This window comes from Xenopus laevis, chromosome 6S (genome assembly GCF_017654675.1).
Source record: "Xenopus laevis strain J_2021 chromosome 6S, Xenopus_laevis_v10.1, whole genome shotgun sequence".
Lineage (NCBI taxonomy): Eukaryota > Metazoa > Chordata > Amphibia > Anura > Pipidae > Xenopus > Xenopus laevis.
Genome location: NC_054382.1, coordinates 91045238 through 91067869, shown reverse-complemented (window position 1 = coordinate 91067869; position 22632 = coordinate 91045238). Strand labels below are relative to the sequence as shown.

Here is a 22632-nt window from a genome sequence, read left to right as displayed (position 1 = left end):
CTCACCCGCCAGATCATCACAATTTGTCCATCCACATGAGAAGCTAACTTGGCCAAAGATCTGCTCACTTGGGAACCTCACCTTTGAGTAGGGTTGCCACCTTTTCTGAAAAAAAATACTAGCCCTCCGATATTCTTGCCGTTTTTTCCTATTATTAACATTGGCATCAAGCATAATTTTTATTGGCCAGGTCGGTAAAATACCAGCCAGGTGGCAACCCTACCAATCCAAGCTTAAAGCACGGCAGTAGATGGGTAGAGTACACAGATATATTGATATTAAATATTGTACATGTGCAGTTTATCAGCAGTTTTTAACACTGTTTGTTAGGGACACAGCTAGGTGTATAGGGGAAGAGAAAAAAAACAGTTCTGATTCTCCAGGAGAATGGAAAAGAGAAGGGAGGGGCTGTGGAAACTGGCTGGAAGTTTTGTGTGAGAGCATATTGGGGGCTGGGATATCCCTGCTCCTCCTTCTCCTTCTCTTCCACACGCCATCAAGCTCTGGGAGTGATCACTGGGCTGTATAGCTGGGCTCCTGCTCTCAGGGAAGGACGTGTGGGACTCACAGAATAACAACAGCAGCAGCAGCAGCAGCAGCAGCAGCAGCAGCAGCAGCAGCAGCAGCTCTTTCCATTCACAGGTAAGCGCCAGACAGGGGATACCTCCAGGAGAGGGGGACCATCTCTACATTGGGCTTTTTAATGTCTTTTAGCTTTTTAGTTTGAGGGGAGCACAGACCATCATCATCATCTGATGCCTGTATAGTACCCTCCAGCTTATGTGCTATAAAGTCACCATTCACCAAAAAGTCATCCAAGCTTTGTGCTTTTAACCCACTCCATGCCATTGTATCTGCAACATGTTGCACCTTGTGCTCTCTCCCATTGGGATTTATGTGTGCAGCACAGGGATCTTTGGCACAAGATTTTTTACTTCTCTCCTCTGCTTAATACTCTGGATTAACCATGTTATGGTCACTGAAACCTTTTAACGCCTTTAGATTATGTTGTAATCAATCATATGCAATTTAGGGATGCACCAAATCCAGGATTGGGTTCGGGATTTGGGCAGGATTCCTTCTGCCCGGCCGAACCGAATCCTAATTTGCAGTGACTTTTTGTCACAAAACAAGGAAGTAAAAAATGCTTTCCCCTTCCCACCTATAATTTGCATATGCAAATTAAGATTTGTTTCGGTATTCGGTCTAACCTTTTGCTAAGGATTTGGGGTTCGGCCGAATCCAAAGTAGTGGATTCGGTGCGTCCCTAATGCAATCCCACCATTCTCATCCAGTACTTTATTAGCAAGAGGCCTTGGCTCCCCTTCTGCTTTGCTAAAGCTACAGTTTATTTTGGGACATTATAGTGACCAGTTACCAATTCTGAAAACAAATGTTGCAATGCTGCTCCTGTGCAAGGCAGACTTTCTCTCATGCCTCCATTATTCAAAGGCATTAATTAGAGACTTTACAGGTAACCCACAGTATGGGACTTGTAGGGACTGTGGAGATATTGGATTATTTGCTGATATGTTTCAAAGAGCATCTATGGGAAGTGATCCCTATTACAGTCAGGACATCTTCTCCTATTAGCAGTTAATATCTTGTCATCCACAGTCTTAAGCCTTCATTGCACTGATGTGTTTAGTGAGTTTAGGATCTATGTTTCATAGGTTACGGATATCCATTAAATCTACAAAAGGTTAGTAATGTCATACCCTGAAAATGTGTTTTTATTCATTATGTATAGCACTTTTTTTCAGTGGAAGAGGGGTGGCTTCAAAAAGACGTGACTACCAGATGGATAGAAATAGTGCAATGCTCATTCTTCTTTAAAGGAGGTTTTCACCTTTGAGTTCAGTTTTAGTATGTTGCAGGGGGTGATATTCTGAGACAATTTGCAATTGGTTTTCATTTTTTATAATTTGCGGGTTTTGAGTTATTTAGCTTATTTGGCAGCTCTCCATTTAGCAAATTCAGCTGGTTGCTAGGGTGCAAATTATGTTAGCAATCATGCAGTGATTTGTATAAGAGGCTGGGATAGAAATGGAAGAGGGTCTGAATAAAAAGTAACAATAAATTTGTAGCATTTGTTTTTAGATGGGGTCAGTGACCCCCATTTGAAAGCTGTAAAGAGTCAGGGGAAAAAGGCATATAATAAAAAAAAATATATAAATAATAAAGACCAATTAATGATTTACTCATAATTGGCCATTCTATAACGTACTAAAAGTTATAAAGGTGAACAACCCCTTTAAGTCCGACCCTAAAAAGGTTTTTAGCGCCATCAAAGAAAGTCTAATTCTAAGCATTCTTTTCTAATAAACATTAAGTGCATTGGCCATTAAAAGCTGTATATGTCTGGCTGCTCACATGTCCGATCTTTGGTTCTGACTATTAAAACATTGTAGGAAATGTTGGCTGAATTACAGTCCCGGGGGGGAGAACTGACTATTGCTATGAGAGTTAGAAAGGCACAGAGAGGAATAAACAAATAATAGCAATTAAAAACAACTAGAAATTATGTTACTGATTAATACTCCATATAGGAGCGTAGCTTAGAACGACATTATTTTTCACGATGCAAAAAACCTGTTATTTGTTGGAATTCCCATTCAAAACACTTACTGGCACCTCATGCTCTCCTTCCATTTTGTGATTAGCTGGCCCCAGGGCTGAATATTCAGACTGGCCAGCTTTGTATATGTCACCTTTATTGTTTCTGTACTATAGATTTGTACAGCTGGCTCACTAAATACAGGGAGTTACAAACACCTGACTTACATACAACTCACACTTACAGAGGCTATTACAGTAATTTACTGTGGTTTGCTTGGCCTTTATTAGCATTTAGCTTTAATAAACCACCTGCCCCTATCCCCTCTGGTGTGTGTAGTCTACTGCGGAGAACAGAAAGGTAAAAATAAATACTATGTTAAGACCCTAAGGAACAGACCCCATCTCATACGTACGTAACCAGGGACTGCCTGTATAACAAAATGACAGATTGCTACACTTCAGCCAGAACCCTACAAGTGCATGGTAGGGGATATAGTTCAACATACCAGGCTGCTTGATACTTTTGTGAACTCCCTAATGCCCCCCCCCAGGCTGCACATCTTTATTTCTATGCTAAATGGGCTTACCGCAGACAAGCAAATAAAGCCGAACTCGTTACCTTTTATTGACTAGTGTTGCCTTTAAAGAAAGTAAAAACAATCCTACTCCACCCAGTATGTTAAAGAGGTGGCTGTCGGGTTGAATATTCCATTTACTTATCTCATTGGTATTATTAGGGACTAAACCTGCCATAAATTGAGATTTGCTAAAATCTCCACGGGATAATGCTGGTTAATGAGATCCTTTCTTGCTGTAGAGGAGCCAAGTGACTGCACTCAGGCTGAAAGAGAGTGTCACCCCCAGCATGGCTGCTATATGTGCTACAGCTACAGGGCAGTGGGGTTAACATGCTTATGTTCAGCTTTTGAAGTTCATGCAGCGCATATTTATTTGCAAATGGTTGCCCATGCTTTTTCCTAAAAGCTAATAAATTGCAGTTCTCTGCCCGTTTTTATGTTTATTGTAAATTAATTTTCGCAAATGAGACTGGTGTTTCCGTGAGTACGCCCACTGTGCAAGGTTGTTGTTGATAGTACTTAACTTAAATTCGCCATTTGCAAATTGTTTCTCCGCCACCAAAGTTGTGGCGTAATTCAAAAAGCCGCCTCTTGTAACTTTAAGAGCCGAACTTCCGGGTTTTAACCCGGAAATTCGGCTTCGCTAGTGCAGAGAGCGCTATTACGCTTAATGCACTAGTGATCCTGCCCACTTAAACTCGCTCCGACGCAAATTTTTAAGCGTGGAGCGGGAGAGGAGGGGGCGGCATCTGGGCTGCTGCATCAGGCGGCAGCAGCCCCAGTATCGGTGCTATGTGCACATAAATGTTCGCAATTTGCGATTTTTGACATCTGAAAGGCTCTGATAGACATTTGAATTGCGAAAAAAATTAGCAATACTGTTTGCGCGCACTTATTCAGCTTTATAAATGTAACTATGCTCAGGGCAAATATATTCACTGTGCGAACCAATCTGCCCTGCACAAAGTTTATAAATGAGCCCCAGTGAGAAACCGCAATTGGTTAAAACGTATTTTTCCCTTTTAGGTTTTAGAGAAACATTAACATTTTAAGACACTGATATTTTATAAACCTAATAATGGTAGGCAGTGACTTTCTTTTCAGTGGCAGAAAAAAGGGTCATGTTGTCTTTATATGTAAATGCAGCAAAAGTAGGTTTGGGGTTCAAAATAGATGTCTTAATTGCGCTCTCTAAATATCTTGGCTGAGGTCAAACAAAATAGAAGCTTTCATATAACTTTTTGTTTATTTGTTTATGTTTGCTTTCTGTCTACAGTCGGATTGATGAACTGCTGAGTGAAATATAAAAATTAGGGCTATTGGTACCTGTATCGCCATGGTCAAAGACAAAAAGACACTTCCAATTTACCTTGCTGGCCAGAGAGCGGAATGGGGTATTGACTCCTCTTCACTTTTTTTGTGGTTCCATTTGTTTAGGTTGTTCTGCCAATGAAGGACAAAATAATGTAGCCATATGCTACAGAATATGGAGAAGACACATACTTGACCAGGGAGCCCCTATAATGTAAACTGGGTACAGAGCTAATGTGAAGGACAGGACCAGAGTTCCAGGAGAAGGAAGACCCAAGCAAGGTTGGGGGTTGGGACCCAAACTTACAGGGAAGAAAAATCTAGATATGGGATAACTCATCCATGATAACCTTCAGAAGTTGTAATTTAACCATGGATATCCATGATATAAAAGTCAACGGTATCAAATAATTGTTACATAATGGAATAATAGGGAAAGTGTGCTTTAACCAATAACATTTTCTAGGCAAGAGGAACTCAATCTCAATTAATGGATCACAATAGGGTTTATCAAAACCCATTGGATGAAAGGCAACTGCAACCATAGCCCAATGGAGTCCTTTCCTGACCAGATATTCACATCTGTCCTATGGCTATTGGTTGAGCAGGCATAAAGTATGTCCCATATAGACAGGCCAACATGCTACCAATTTGTTTTGTAGTGTTGGAGACAGCAGCTAATGTGGCTGGTTTGACAGGTATCTGTTGGTCTGTATTTTGGGTTAAAATGAAAATCTGGACACACCAGAATTTACATTCTGTCCCCAGCACAACCTGGAATAATGTTGTGGCTTTACTTACTCTGCAAAGTATAAACATTTCCTGATTATTTTCTAACCTTCTATTCTGCAAAAGCAAACGGATTAGCAAAGGAAAGTTATAGACTAAGTGCCACAATGGCCAAGCCTAGATGTTGTAACCTGTGGCTGCCAGATATGTGTCCCTGTAAGTCTGGGTTGTTCACCTTTAACCTTTAGTGAAATGTAGAGAATGATAAATTGGTTTTCATTTCTTATTATTTTTGTTTTTTGAATTATTTAGATATTTATTCAGCAGTTCTCTAGATTGCAAATTCAGCAATCTGGCTAGGGTCCAAATCACCCTAGCAACAACACATTGCTTTGAATAAGAGACTGGAATATGAATAAAGGAGGGTCTGAATAGAAAGATAAGTAATAAAAAATAACAATAAATTGGTAGCCTTACAGAGCCCCAGTTTATGACTCCCATTTGAAAGCTGGAAAGTATCGGAAGAAAAAGGCAAATAATTCAAAAACTATTAAAAAAAAAAAAAGGCCAATTGAAAAGTTGCTTAGAATGAATCATTCTGTACTATACTACAAGTTAACTTAAAGGTGAACCACCCCTATAAAATAAGAAGTTGTTACATATTGTTGTTCTGGGACTAGCACTGATACATTTGCACAGTAGTAGAATCTGTAGACTTGCCAGGGCATGAAGAGGTTGGTTGTTAAGTAAATGACAGATTTATGGACATGTAGAGAATATGAACATGCTGCCAGTGGAATTTAAAGGTGGAATCCTTCTGGTGGAAATCCTGTGTTTGCCTATGGAGATGAATAAACTTGTAATGTGATACATAACTGTGAGATTTCATATGGCAGAATAATGCCCTGTGTACTTCTGAAAAGTATAATTATGTTTAGCTCATTGTTTTATGTGCACTATACACAGGACTGTCTTCACTCGTGAAGGGGTCTGGGGTTACTGTATTTATATAAATCAGGAATGTCCAGCCTATGCTGCTTTGGCTGACAATGATATAAAAGGACCATTGCCACCCCTATGTCCTATTATTAGATATAAATGGAGCACTTATGCCTCAAACCAGGACTGGGACCAATAGCACAATGATAACACCAGGGCTACCTCCAGCTCAGAATATAAGGGAGTCCTACAGAACTAAAGCATAAGACACACGTGCTTCTTGCTGCTCTCATTTGCAGCACCATACCTGTTAGGAAAGGTTACTACCGTATATTATTAATTTTTATTTTATATTATTAATTTTTTATTATTATTATTTTTAAATTTACATTTTTGTGGGACACTTTGAAAACCACAAACTATATTTTCTTACTAGCTGACTTTGCCCTGCAGGTTGCAACCAAAGGTGCAATTTGTTTGCACAACAACAAAGCTTAGAAGGAACACTGGGTGCAGCTCTTTGCATTCCTTAAAGTTGAGATGTCAAATAACCAGGATTAGTACAGGTATTGGATCCAGAAAGCTCTGAATTATGGAAAGGCTGTCTCCTGTAGGTCTTATACCTGTACAATAGCTCTCTGGTTTACATTCCTCTTCTCTCTGACTGCAGCTTAATAACTGAGAGAGGATAAACTGCTGTGTACTTGATTAATACCTGGGACGAAAATGTTCTGGGTGCAAATTTGGTAATAATTCAGACCTCTAGGTTGTAATTGGATCCAGACATCTAGGTTGCACTCACTGACCTTTATTTCTTTTTAATTCTAGTGTTGCTGGGACAAATCACTGTTTAGTGGCCAAGTATGAAGCCCTCTTTCCTACATATTCCAGCAGCTGCACTGCTCCTTTGCTCTTTATGGATTTTGCCCATTTATTGCTGCAATAAGGCTCTCTGTGCTAGTGATGTCAGCAAATGCCTAATACAGGTAAGGTTTACACCACATATAGGGTGCCATTAAGAAGTGTAATATATAAAAATGTATTTTAAAGGGACCAGTTTTCACATGTCATTGTATAAGATATAGGGGAAATTTACTAAAGGGCGAAGTGACATTACACTGGCAAAAATTCGCCAGCGTGACATCATTTTGGTACTTTTCTGATTTACTAATGGGCGCAGGCGTGACTTGGCTAGCGAAGGAGATAGACACTACTGCAACTTTGCACTCTAATGCCAGGTGAATTCTAGATGTGGATTTTACTGAACGTTACCGCTTGCGCCAGACTTGCCTTACGTCAGCTCAGACCCGGCGAAGTGCAATGGAGTGTATAGGACTTCCTCAATTTTTTTGTTGAAAAAATAACATATGGAACATAAACTATACACTGGGTTCATGTATAGAGCATTATAACAACTTTATTTTATTTTATTAAGGTTCCCTGGGCTTGTGTAATGTATTTGCTGCAACATATACGTCCATTCAATTTTAACTTCCCGGCGTATGCAACTTCACTTTGATTGTAACGTTAGTGAAAATTTGCCAGCATTCGGCGCCCTGGACGCAACTTTGCATTTTAGTAAATTAGCATTGTCTGAGCAAATTTTCGCCTGGTGAGGTGTAGTGATGGGTGTGAAGCCGTCGCTGGTGAATTTTCGCTGCTTAGTAAATTTACCCCCCTGGTTTGTTAGTGAGCTGGACCGTTGCTCTCCAATAATCAACCATATGCATGAGGGCTATATTAAAATATGATTTTAGTATATTGTACAAAGAAGACTGGGGCCATAAAGAAGGACTTTAAAAAATAAATAAATGAACAATGACTTTAAGCTCTGCATCCATTATTACAGCCCAAGAGCTAGAATTTCACATTTCATACAAGATAATGGGCCAACTTAGACTTTAGACTCTGCAATATATGTAATATGTAACTAAAGAGCAGCAAGAACGAACACTTTGTTTGTTATAGTAGCAAGGCTACAGCAACGGAAGGGAAGGGGTTGTTTATGCAGAGGAATTTTAAGTGTGAACCAAACCAACCATAACAGGCAACGTTAAGAATAACTACTGGCATTAAAAATACAGGATTGATCTCAACTTGACATCTTCGCCTCAGAAGGCTTTTTGCCAGGAAGTTCAAGAACCAAATGTCCTCTTATGCAACAGGAAGTTCTGCTTAGAGGATATAGTGTTCTGTATACCAGCAATCTCTCTTCACCCAGGTCCAAGTAGATGGACAGCTTAAGAGGGAGGAAGGGAATGGTACTAACATTGCTCTCATATATCTGGCAGCACACTGATAAAGATAATAGGCTGAATGCATTTATACCACTAGCCCTATTTATTGGGCACGCCATGTTGAAAATTTTAAGACTCAAATCTCTTATTACATTATGTCCCCCCAGAATTTTAACTTTAAACAGGTAGATTTTTACATTTATTAATGTAACAGCAGGTGATAAACACACAGTAAACAAATATGCAATTTATGTATGTGATATTATTTTTATATCCTAATAGAACTTGAGGAATCTGCTGTTTTTATCTGAATGCACATATTTTTATAGGATTAGACCATGTCCATCTAGGATGAGACGTGCAACAGCAAGCATCTGCTTAATGTGGATATTCTGGTAAAAATGCAAAACCCCTTTCATTATGGGTCGATGCTGCCTGTACTGGCGGAGCCACGAGACACACACAGGTTTGCAACATGACTGTGTTCACTGGCTGGAAAATCTGATGTATGTGTGGAGAGATTTCATTCTGATTCCTGTTCCATGAAGGGGGGAAAAAGGAATGTTTGGACCTGGTGATCCAGCTGTTTGCCAGTCATGTGTGAGTGTGTGACTTTCACACCAATTGTATTTGATCCTGCAGCCATATTTCCCCAAGCCCTTCTATTGTCTGCAGGTAATTTGTACATGTGTAAACAGCAGCCTAATAGCGCTTAATGACTTCTCTTTTACTTGTCAGTCAGACCGACAGACTGCGGACCAGGTGTCTGTGGGTGTTGCAATGCGCATTGCCATCTTTGTAGAAAAATAGTTACTAAGAAAAACAAAACAAAGTCATAAAAGCCGGATTCCAGAACGCTCCTTTCCTTGATCAAACATCCCTGAGTCCTTGTTGAGCCTTAAGGCTTGAATGTAAATGTTTAGCTTTTATAGTGTATACAGTAAAAACGCTCAAGTACGTTTGCTTTCATTTCATGATTGAAGGCCTATTATCTCTGTTTAGCAGAGCTTTATACAAGGGATTTATCTATATTATTAAAGACAGATGTGATTTTTTTTTTTTTTTTAAATCTTGTATAAAAATCGTTAATGTTCCAAGCTCCCAGTCTGGGAGGTTAGAATACATTTTCTCTGTAGCAGAATCAAACAACCTCCCCATCCCCAGTCAGCTAACAGTCTGTGTATTCCACTTTATACCAAATGGTAAATGGCCTTGTAAAACCAGAAATGGATCATTATCTTTTTAATGACTTGAGCTAAGCAGATATAACAGTTCTGGCTATTTTAAGAGACATAATATTGACTATGGATATTTGAAGGGGAACTCCACCCAATTACTGTAATGAAAATAACAATACAATCTACATTAACTACACATTTGCAATGGCTGTAAACATATTTGGACACGTAAGGGCCATTGACAGCAGTGCGTCTGTCTAAAGTCTTAATTTTCTCTGTTCTAAGTCTACTGCCACAGAATCCTCTTCTGTGTTCACGTCTGAAGCCTTGTGTCCGCTACAGACCAAACACACTCAGCGTTTTTCGGCTCAAAATGCAAAGTCTCTTGTTTCTTCGCTGAAATCCTCCGAGTGTGTTTGTGCTGAAGCCGCCAGAAGCCGCAGACTGATATCAGCCTCGCCTGGCCCTAGCCGAATGGCTCTCACCCCTGCATCAATGAAGCAGTTGAGAAGGACTACTGCTGCATTGTTGCAAATGTTAGAACCAGAGCACAGAAAGGGAATAATCAAATACAGCTTTCAGTTGCAATTGCTTTTACAAATAACTTTTTAATATAAACATTTCCTAGGTTTTAATGTTTATTAGAATGTTACATTTTATTTCATTATGCTAGAAAAGGTATGTGTTCTTTGGCTTTCCTTGCTGAGTAAGCAATAGCCAGGCCCATGTCTGAGAAGGGATATATATTAAAGTACCCAAACTAGCATAAAAAGAAAACTTTACCCCCAAAATAAATATTTAATAAACAGTTTATATCATATTAAGTGGTATATTAAAAAATCTTACCAAACTGGTGTATATATTTAAAGTGATACTGTCATGGGAAAACATTTTTTTTCGAAACGCATCAGTTAACAGTGCTGCTCCAGGAGAATTCTGCACTGAAATCCATTTATCAAAAGAGCAAACAGATTTTTTTTTTATATATTTAATTTTGAAATCTGACATGGGGCTAGACATATTGTCAGTTTCCCAGCTGCCCCAAATCATGTGACTTGTGCTCTGATAAACTTCAGTCACTCTTTACTGCTGTACTGCAAGTTGGAGTGATATCACGCCCCTCCCTTCCCCCTCCAGCAGCCTAACAACAGAACAATGGGAAAGTAACCCGATAACAGCTCCCTAACACAAGATAACAGCTCCTGGAACTGCACTCAATAGAAAAAGCCAGGTCCCACTGCAACACATTGTTACATCGAGTAGCAGGAAGAGTAGCCTGCCAGAAAGCAGTTCCATCCTAAAGTACTTGCTCTTTCTGAAAGCACATGACCAGGCAAAATGACCTGAGATGGCTGCCTACACACCAATATTACAACTAAAAAAAAAACCACTTTCTGGTTCAGGAATGAAACTGCTTTCTGGCAGGATATTGTTTCTCCTACTCAATGTAACTGAATGTGTCACATGACTGGGGGAACCTGGGAAATTGACAATATGCCCAGCCAGATCTGTCAGATTTCAAAATTAAACAAAAAAAAAAAATCTGTTTGCTGTTTTGAGAAATGGATTTCAATGCAGAATTCTGCTGGGGCAGCACTATTAACTGATGTGTTTTGAAAAAAACATGTTTTCCCATGCTAGTGTCCCTTTAATAATAGAGAACATGTTCTCTTTAAATAGGAAATTGTCCCGTTGCACCTGTAAGCAGATTAAAAAAGAAATGGCATTCAAAAGGTACATGTTGTCTCTGCAGCTGAAGTATATAAAGCAGTGAATGGCCTTTTCAGGGCAGCCAGCCATGTTACAATGTCAGTGTGTTTCCTTGAACCAAAGCCATAAAATGAACTGTGTTTTACCAGGAGCTGTGCCAGTGTCGGCCCACAGATGGAAACTGCTCCTGCTGTAAGGAGTGTATGCTGTGTCTGGGCACACTCTGGGACGAGTGCTGCGACTGCGTTGGTAAGTATCTCCTCCATGTACAAAAGACGTCTACAGAACACCCAATTATCCAACTACTGTACATCAAAAGGATATATATATATATATATATATATATATAATATTATATTTAGGCAGCCATTCAAGGTGACATTGGAACTATACTGTCAGAGCAAAATCATGTTGTTGTACAGTGGCATTTTTTAGGAAAGGTCAGGATCAGCTTCCAAATAAATGGCAAATGTATCAAACATCAAAAAATATAGAATTATTTACTTGCTATTTAGGATGTACTCACTTTGGGGCAAATTCACTAAAGGGCGAAGTGACTAACGCTGGCGAATTGTCATTTCGCAACTTCGGAAAATTACTATCAGTCACCCTGGCAAAAATTCGCCAGTGATGATGATAGCCTAGCGCAAATTCACACCCTAACGCTGGCGAAGTTGCACTCTGACGAAGGGGGCGAAAATACGGAAATTTACTAACATTGGTCTTTTTCTGAATGTGACCTCCTTCGGCAGAGTTTACTTTGCCACGTTAGAGCAGGCTAAGTGCAATAGAGTAGATAGGAGTTTTAAAAAAAAAAGTTGAAAAATGTTCTATGTCCCAAAATATTTGAAATTTTTTCTAAGTCCAAAAAACGCTGGCGTCTTTTCCTTTTTTAAGGGTGATATGCTGAAAAAAATCATAAATTTTTTTTTTTGGGGGCACCCTCCTTCCCCCCTACATTTCCTAACATATGGCACCTAAACTATACAGTGGGCACATGTATAGCACAAAATAACAACTCTATTTTATTTTATGAAGCTTTCCCAGGCTTGTGTAGTGTAATGTATTTGCTGCTACATATACGTTCATTTTGAATAAAATACACCTGGCCAAGTGTGGCGAAGCCTGCGCTAGCGCAACTTCGGATCTTAGTGAATTTGCCCCTTTGGCTGAACCAGTTTAGAAGATTGTATAAAAACCAACCAGAATTGTTCCAAAAGAAAGAATAGCAGTAAAACCCATCACTTCCTTAAATTATCATATTTGATTGGGAATAAATATAAAGTGCTTCTGTGTTCTAAAGGTGCTTAGTGCCAATATAATCACATGCAACAACTTCCAATCAATTCTGCGCCTGTGCAGAATTCATTGACAACAAGTTCAAAAATGTACTGTGCAAATTAATTCATTAAATAAAGTGCTTGTGCAATGCACTTTATATTTATTCCGAATCAAATATGAAAATTTAAGGAAGTGAGGGGTTTTACTGCTATTCTTTCTTTTGAAACAAATGTATCAAACATGTCAAGTCTGAGTAATTAAAAGGAATTTCAACCCCAACACAGTTTTTCCAATATACGTTCATTTAAAAATTTCTGTGGTTTTAAAGTTATCCGTAAATATAATTGCTACTGAAAGAAGTCTCTCTGGATGTTTATATTCTCTGCTTGACTGGAACAGTGTAGCAGAAGTCGGCGGATTAACAGACCTGGAGGAGAATTAACTTGTGCTACATACAGCAAAAACTTGATTTTTAAGTACCACGATGTTTTCCAGCATGTTAAATTTTTTTATTTGTGGTCCCACAATTTCTAATGGATTTCAGCTGTTGCATTTCCCTGATTTTAAGTAATCTTTTCCTGGATTTTACATAAAAATGTTGTCCGTATGTTCCCAAAAAATGCTGTGTGTCCTCTGTGAATGTTATTATTAGTGAAATAAAGAGGTTTACAATACTAACCAGATAAATATTTTGTCATGGTTTTGCCTGTAAATGGTCAGTTCCAATTAGTCTGCCCCTTATACAGTCCTGCACCAATCACTTATTGCTTTAGGTTGTGTATGTGACAGAGAGGCCTTGCCTATGCCCCCAATAGTGTAACATTAACACTGCAATGCTTATCCCTTGTTATTAACACAGTAAATATTGTATCTCAAAGTAAAATTGACTCGGGCTTATGTCCTTTCAGTACTTGAAGAAAAAGTTGCTTTAAAGGGGTGGTTCACCTTTAAGGTAACTTTTATTATGTTATAGAACAACCAATTCTAAGCAACTTTTCAATTGGTTTTTATTATTTATTTTTTATAGTTATTCGCCTTTTTCTTCTGACTCTTTGCAGCTTTCAAATGGGCGTCGCTGACTCCCTTCTAAAAAACAAATGCTCTGTAAGGCTACAAATGTATTATTTTTTATTACTGATCCTTCTATTCAGGCCCTCCCCTATTCATATTCCAGTCTCTTATTCAAATCAATGCATGGTTGCTAGGGTAATTTGGACCCTATTTACCAGATTGGTTAAGATGCAAATTGAAAAGCTGCTGAATAAAAAGCTAAATAACTCAAAAACCTTCAATAATAAAAAAATGAAAATAACTTGCAAAAAATAGAAAATAGCCCTAGTTATTCTTTAAATCCAACACCACCAATTTGGTTCCCTGTGTGATTGTCCCAAGGCACACAGATTTGGCTTCGTAGCAGATCCCTCTTGGTGTTTATTAGAATGTGTCATTCTGCTGGGATACTGGGAGTGACATGCACAGACTGAGTGCCAGAATAGCATTTACCTCCCATGGTCTTTAACTGGCTGTCCAGGCACATCTCCAGATGTTCAGTGGTATGAGGTTGACATCACTTAAAAAAATACAGATGCGAGATGAAATTTCCATTAATATTTCCATGAAAAAGTGTCCCTCAGAAAGAAAAGCCAGAATGAAACAAGGCCCTGTTGTATGACTGATGTGAAGATATAACAACATTTCCCAAATCTGCCCTGTGAGCACTAACAGGTGGATAATTTGCCTATGATTGCTTACTTACTGAACAGGTGCTGATTTCTACTCCTTACGTGTGACATAAGCTCATCCATTTCAAATCTCTTTTGACTTGCCTTGGTTACCTATGTACAAAATATCGTTTGTGTAATGCGCTTCACAGTAGCTTTAGCCACATTTAAAACTTTTCTTTATACTTGCCACATTTATCGACGTTTCTGCACACACCATCTTATTTATTATTCTTTTATGTTATAGATTTGGCTGATTATGTTGCATAATGCTGCACTTTTGTTCATTAATAGTGTTTACATGTAAAACTGTAATTGTCCAGTGTCCTTTAATCAAGTAATGGATATTAATTTGGGTAATGTGATTGAAAATGAAGGACTGCTTGGGAAATTAGAATGCGAGAAACAAAATGTAGTGACTGCAGGGAGTATTTTAGCTACTGGTGTATGTATGTGTATATATATATATATATCTATATATATTGATGTGGGGTAGTTTGTAATGCTCCAATAAAAGATATACCTTTTTCACTACAACCGTGAGTGCTCCTGATTGTACCTATCTATATATATTTATATATATATATATATATCTATATATATATATATATATATATATATATATATATATCTATATATATATATATATATATAAAATCATGTATTTGACGGTAGTGTTGTACATCATGAAAGCACTGGCACATACAAAGCTGTAATATGGAGCATACAGAAAACATATGCTCTAATGGGATTTTCATAAAAAAAACACTAAATTTAGTAAAGCTTTACAATTTGCAGTAAAAAAAAACATTGTTTTCCGGGGTAAATTTAGTGTTGGTGACCTCTTGTGCTGTGCAGTATGTTTTTTTATGGTGCAAAGCTTTGAGAATTTGGTAGTGTAGGTTTGTAGATTTATTCAAATGAATCATCTAATTTATAATAACTATAGTGCTGACTGTGTTTACATCTTGGAATTCACTGCTTACATAAATAAATACACACGTACAGCTGTACAAGTCAGGAATTTCCTCAAATCTATACATATGGCAGTGAACTGTCTAAAAAAACATTAGTATCCCTTATAAATATATATAAAAATATATAAATTTAGACCAGCAGTTAGTGCATGTCTTGTAAACGCTAAACATCCCATTTGGGACAACTCATTGAGATTTTTTAAAAGCATGTTTTGTGTATCTTAAAGGTATGTGCAAACCAAGAAATTACAGTGATACACCCCCAACCTCCAAAAGTACAGTAGAGGAACTTCATGAACCCATTCCATCCCTGTTCCGGGCTCTAACTGAGGGAGACACCCAACTTAATTGGAATATTGTAACCTTTCCTGTAGTGGAGGAACTTTCCCATCATGAGAACCTGGTCTCCTTCCTGGAAAATGTGAACCAACCACAAAATGTATCAGTCCAAGTGTCTCACAGCAATGAAAAAGGTATGAATACAGGTGCTTTATTGTGTTTTTGTCATTTGTCTCTTTTTTTTTTTTAAAGGGCATCTTTACCCAAACTATTTTGCATTATGAAAGAATAATTGTGATCAACTTCCTAATACACATTATTTAAACATTTCCCCCAGGTCTCTTGATTGCTGGCTTCTGTTACAGATACAGCAATATCAATCACATCCACAGACAAATAGATATAATAAATGTTTATTGAAAAGTATCTTTCAAATTAATTTCTTTTATTAGGCAAAATCACTCCATTTAAGGGACACTGTATATATTGCTAAAGACAGGACAATTATGTTGTTTTCATAGAGATTTAGGGTATGTTTACATACGGGATATAGGAAAACTTAAGGGGGGTTTCTTACTAGAAGTATCTCAAGAGTTAACGGAAAAAAAGTGGCTCTAGGGAATACGTGTACCAGCTAGAGGTAGAGCCCTGCAGCAGGTACCTGCGGGTTACCCGCAAAAACCTGCGGTACCCTGCGGGTTAAGGGTGGAAGTTCCGGGTGCGGGTATAGACACGGGTTGGGCCGCGTTTCTTCTCAATAGCGATTTATACTCCTTTTTTCTGATCACACCTACTTATGATGATGTCACTTCTGGTTTACAATGACAGCACTTCCTGATTCTTGATGGTCAGTGGGTCCGGGTTGCGGATAAGGTACGGACGGGTCGGGTAACGGGTCCAAGGGGGTAAGAATGCGGGTCTGGGTTGCGGATTGCAGGTTGCGGGTACGGGTCGGGTATGGGTTCCAAAAAATGGACCTGCGCAGGACTCTAGCTAGGGATATAAGCAGATGAAACTTTCATTTCTGACAGACCAACTGCAGTATAATAAGCTAGGACTGTACTTCCCTCTCTCTTAAAGGGGTCTTGTTGTGACTTTTACATATTTATCACTAAATGACACTGTGCATTGCAAATAATCTACAATTTAAAAATGTATTATTGAACCAATAAATGTAATTTTTTTTTAGTTGTAATATTGGTGTGTATACAGCCATCTCAGATCATTTTGCCTGGTCATGTACTCATTCCTCCTAACATTATGAAAATAAAAAGAGGGACAAAAAAGTTGCCGTGCGTAGTGCCCATTTTTTTGGCCACACCCCCTAATTACCATGTTCATTTTACAAAATTTCACAGCTTATAAAAGTTTGAACATATTTGTGTTTTTTTTCAAGTTATTACAGTTTTGCTAATGAAGGTGAATTGCCCTTTAAGCTGTGAGTCTAACTTTTCCCAAGGCACCAGTTATTTTATATTGTTACAATTACTTATTTGCTTATCTAGATTGCTCATCTAGATACATTTGAATTGTTACAAATGTATATTATCTTCTGTTGTGGCTGTTCTGGGCTCTCTGCCAAAAGCCAATTAAGTTAGAAACTTTGTTTCTTTTTCTGGCTGTTCAGTGCAGAGAAAAATGGGACTTTCCAGTACAAACAAGGGACTGCAGGTTGAGCTGTCAAAGAGGGACTGTCCCTCTGAAAATGGGACAGTTGGGAGGTATGTAGTGCTTTCAGAAAGTGCCAGCACTTTAGGATGGAGCTGTTTTCTTGCAGGCTGTTGTTTCTCCTACTAAATGTAACTGAAGGAGTGGCAGTTGGGCTTGGAAGTTTTACTATGGAGTTCTATTCTCATATCTACCACTAAGTGGGGCATGGTAACATTATTAGCAATGCAGGTGTTTTCTTCTTACTTTCTTATTATTCTGTTGAAAGGCTGCTGGGGGGGGGGGACATGGGGGAGATAGAAGGGTGACTCCCATTCCCAATTTGCAGTGCAGCAGTAAAGAGTGACTGAAGTTTATCAGAGCATTATATAACTGAGGACACTAGAGAAAGTAAGAATATATCCAGCTCCACATCAAATTGTAAAATGTAACATTTAAAAAAAAAAAACTGTTTGCTCTTTAAAAAAAGGATTTAAATGCAGGATTCTGCTGGAGGAGTGCTATTAACTGATGTATTTTGCAAAAAAAAAAAAAGTGTTCCCACGACAACATCCCTTTAAGTGCAATGTAAACAATTTGGTATATTGCATACTTGTAGAATTCTTTTCTGTGTGTGGTTAGTTTTACCTTAGAAAACTACTGGGAAGAGTTTTGTGTATTAGAAAATATATACTTGTATCTTTCTTGCAAAACTTACTAATGGAAACCACATTTATTGGACTTCTGAAGACACATCCTAATACCGCACAGCAGGTTTTTGTGGTTTTATTATACAAAAAAGCCATACCGTATATTTACTCTCTAATGTCCTAATATAACCCCATTGCCTCGAAGTGACTAAGAAGTGATGCACGTTTCAAATAAACATTTAATGAAAGTTTCGGAAGAGAACTTCCTGCTGCAGGGTTGTTGGTGAGGGCAAAATAAACATGGACTAAATAAAAGGAAAATTCTAAAAAATACACACCCAATTTTTTTTCCTTTACATGGAGCCTTAATAGAGCTGTAAGCAACATTTTATTAGTGTTTGAAAGCCACCCACAGTATTCTGGTTTGGCCAACTCTCTGCTTGGGGCGGGCAATTTCTTTCCAGCAGTAAAATTGTTTAATTTTAATAGACTTATTTTTCTTTATGTCATCTTAACATCATCCATTATACCTGAAAGTATGTAATGCAAAGCAGGCAGAGCTAAATACAATTTATTAACCTCCAACATACATAGAAGAAGCCTTTTTATAACACTGTTGAGTTTGCTATTAAACACAGATGTTATTAACATTTTTAAGACTGCTGATGTTCTCTTTGAAGAGGCAATTTACCTAAAATATTAACTTTTATTATGATGCTGACAGTGGTATCCTGGGTTCTAATTAAAGGGATACTGTCATGGGAAAAAACATTTTTTTCAAAATGAATCAGTTAATAGTGCTGCTCCAGCAGAATTCTGCACTGAAATCCATTTCTCAAAAGAGCAAACAGATTTTTTTATATTCAATTTTGAAATCTGACATGGGGTTAGACATTTTGTTAATTTCCCAGCTGCCCCAAGTCATGTGACTTGTGCTCTGATAAACTTCAATCACTCTTTACTGCTGTACTGCAAGTTGGAGTGATATCACCCCCTCCCTTTCCCCCCCCCCAGCAGCCAAACAAAAGAACAATGGGAAGGTAACCAGATAACAGCTCCCTAACACAAGATAACAGCTGCCTGGTAGATCTAAGAACAACACTCAATAGTAAAAACCCATGTCCCACTGAGACACATTCAGTTACATTGAGAAGGAAAAACAGCAGCCTGCCAGAAAGCATTTCTCTCCTAAAGTGCAGGCACAAGTCACATGACTGGGGGCAGCTGGGAAATTGAAAATATGTCTAGCCCCATGTCAGATTTCAAAATTTAATTTAAAAAAATATTTTTGCTCTTTTGAGAAATGGATTTCAGTGCAGAATTCTGCTGGAGTAGCACTATTAACTGATGTGTTTTGAAAAAAAGTTTCCCGATGACAGGATCCCTTTAATGACCGTCCCTCCATAACTCTCCCCTCCTTTGCACGCATGTGCACACTCATGTAGGGGGGCGGGGCTTGCCTAGGGCCCGGCCCCGAGTGTACCTGCCCCAAAATGCCTTCTTTTGTATTTTCACACAGTAACACAATACAACTGGTTTAGACTCCAAGATTGCAGGGACTGCCAATATAAAAAGTATTTCTTAAGGTGTAAGTGAACCAGGAACTGACCTTTATGGGATTTGTAAAGCAAAGGACATGCACTCTGTTCTTGAACCACATTTATGGTCTTACTGCCACAATGGTGCCTGTACCTTGTTTTCAGTCAGTAATGCATCAGATAAGACCTTTTGGCACAATCTAACAAAAGTATAATTTACTATGTTCATAGCCTAGAATGGGGCCCCCAACTTTTTACCCATGAGCCACATACAAATGTAAAAAGAACTGGGGAGTAAGGCAAGCATCCAAAACGTTCCTGGGGTATCAAATAAGGGCTGTAACTGCCTATTTGGCAGATTCTATGTGGACTGGCAGCCTACATGAGTCAGTTTGGCAGTACACCTATATTTTTTATGCAACCAAAACTTTCTTTAAAGCCAGGAATTCAAAAATAAACACCTGCTTTGAGGCAACTGGGAGCAACATGCAAGGGGTTGGTGAGCAACATGTTGCTTACAAGCCTCTGGTTGAGGATCACCAGCCTAGATATTAGCTGATACTATGAAGGAATAGCTTGTAGTAGGGGCTCTCCAAATGTTTTTCAATTGTGACAGAGAATGTAGGACTAGCTTTTATAAAATATTACCTGCCAAGGTAAACAGATTCAACTTTCTCCTGAAAAAAATATGGAGAATCTTAATGAAGAATGATACCATTTAGGGAATTGTTCAGTTTATCAAAATAAGTGAAGAAAATAGGAAACTGGAATATCTTGGTAAGACGTAAAGTTTTTATTCTGCTGACATAGCTAAAGAATTCCATGAAGTCACTTTCTTATGTTTTTCTGTTTTTATTCAGTTCCTCATTTCTGCAATATTTTTGCAATATTTTTGCTCTCGTCTGCTTTTATTTTCCACTAACAAGATCTGTAACTTCTTCTCCGCAGAGCACATGTGTACAGTGGTCTATTTTGATGACTGTATGTCAATCCATCAGTGCAAGGTTTCCTGTGAGTCCATGGGAGCGTCAAAGTACCGTTGGTTCCACAACGCTTGCTGTGAATGTGTGGGGCCGGAGTGTATTGACTACGGAAGCAAAACGGTCAAGTGCGTGAACTGTATGGTTTAAGTCATATCTCCATGGAGAAGAAATGAATCCACTCTGTACTGCATATTACTCCCTCTACTGCCACTGAGGCAAGCTATTTTTGGGCAAATTATATCCGACACTCCATTTGGAGTGAAAAGGGATGAAGGAAGAAAAAGAAGGTTCATTCTGGAACAAAACTCAATTACATATATTTACCAAATATGCAGATTTGGTGAAATATGTAAAAAAAGATAAAATTTTTGTTGAATATGTATATTTTTTTATGTTTTTATAGTTTTCAATATTTTAGATTTATATTATATTTTGTAACTAAATGATGTAAATTTGCAGGTATCATGTTTTTTTTTAAAGACTTTCTCGTCTTTCCAACCCACTGCTATAGGAAGAGTAAAGTCCATTCTATAAATGTATATGATTGTACTGAGTAGACTGCCCCAATACAAAGTAGGATGGAATTTGGATTTGGATTGGTTCTTCACATTACTGCAATCTTCCTTTACTTCCCATTGGCCATTGCTGGAATGCAGAGTGCAGTGGAGAAACACCTGCTATTTAATGGCAAATAATAAAGAACAATTGAAGCCTGATTAACAGAGGGGGTGACATGGTCAGCATTCTCTACGTGTGTGTCATTCTAAGCAAACAGTAAAAATCTGCTAATTCATTTTACTATTTCCTTGTACTTTGGGTGTCTGTATGCCTCAAACTTGGATGGTGTTTGTACTTGTGCTCATCTGAATGACATAAAACATAAATATTGGTTCCCAACATTCTCAGCAAGGTGTTGTGGAATTTAAATTTGGCTGGAAAAGTCAGTATAACTGACTATAATATATTTATATATTGGAAGGTACTCCAATATTTCCTGATGAAAATATTGGTTGTTTAATCATATACCTGATGAGAAAGAACTAACAGTAACAGTAAAACAAATAATCTGAGTCTGACTGTATTTTATAACATATACTACTGCTTTGTCACATATATATATGTGGTATTTTTTTTTTAAGGAAATTAGAATGTCTAAACAATACTTGCCTGCGTGTTTTTATTGTATATTGTAAATATATATATATATATACATATATAAGTCTGTCATTACATTGCTTTGAAAGGTAAGGAAAGTCAGAAATGACAAAGGCTTAATAAATGTACATGTGAATGATATTCATGCCACAGAACAGATTAGTTTAAGAACAGCTTTAAGTTACAAATAACATATTTTTAACGCAGGTTTATCATTCTTGTGGGGAAATAAACTAGGTCAGGTTCTGAGAATCATGTAACAGGTATTACTCTGGGACAGAATATTTTTAATTACTCAAAGAATATATATACATGTTGGATAACAGGTGATTACAAGGAAGACAAACATGTTGATGAGGCTATTAGACAATTCTAGGGATGGATGAGCAGATCAGTCACATAGGAGTTCACCTCTGGTTGGGGTCCATGGATAGGTGTGAAGGCGTGTGGCATGGCAAAAAAAAATACTGGACTCTCTCCCTTTCTGGAAGTTTGAAGTCTCCGGGTGTCCCTACTGAGAATGTTATGAATGGGGAAAATCCCCAGCAGCCAAGTAAATATATTCAATATTACTAGTTTGGAATACATAGTTACATAGTTAAATCAGCTTGAAAAAAGACAAAGTCCATCAAGTTCAAACCCTCCAAATGAAAACCCAACATCCATACACACACCCCTCCCTACTTTCACATAAATGATATATACCCATATCTATACTAACTATAGAGTTTAGTATCACAATAGCCTTTAATATTAGGTCTGTCCAAGAAATCACTCTTAAAGACATAAACAGTATCAGCCATCACAACATCACCTGGCAGTGCATTCCACAACCTCACTGTCCTCACTGTGAAGAACCACCTACGTTGCTTCAAATGAAAGCTCTTTTCTTCTAGTCTGAAGAGGTGGCCTCTGGTACGGTGATCCACTTTATGGGTAAAAAGGTCCCCTGATATTTGTCTATAATGTCCTTTAATGTACTTGTAAAGTGTAATCATGTCCCCTCGCAAGCGCCTTTTTTTCCAGACAAAACCACCCCAACTCTGCACTCTCTCCAGCTCATTTATATCCCTCTTAAGGACTGGAGTCCAAAACTGCACTGCATACTCCAGATGAGGCCTTACCAGGGACCTATAAAGAGGCATAATGATGTTTTCATC

At 38.1% G+C, this 22632-nt stretch overlaps 1 protein-coding gene across 3 annotated transcripts; it reads left to right on the top strand.

Moving 5' to 3' along the window:
- The first annotated feature begins 464 nt into the window (after positions 1–464).
- On the top strand, positions 465–21479 carry twsg1.S (twisted gastrulation BMP signaling modulator 1 S homeolog). Of its 3 annotated transcripts, XM_018268651.2 has the most exons (6): positions 465–642; positions 4575–4730; positions 6945–7102; positions 11391–11490; positions 15448–15693; positions 20283–21479. In XM_018268651.2, exons 3-6 carry the CDS (start codon positions 6980–6982, stop codon positions 20462–20464), a joined length of 651 nt encoding a protein of 216 aa, XP_018124140.1. In that variant the 5' UTR covers positions 465–642; positions 4575–4730; positions 6945–6979; the 3' UTR covers positions 20465–21479.
- Positions 21480–22632: the final 1153 nt, after the last annotated feature.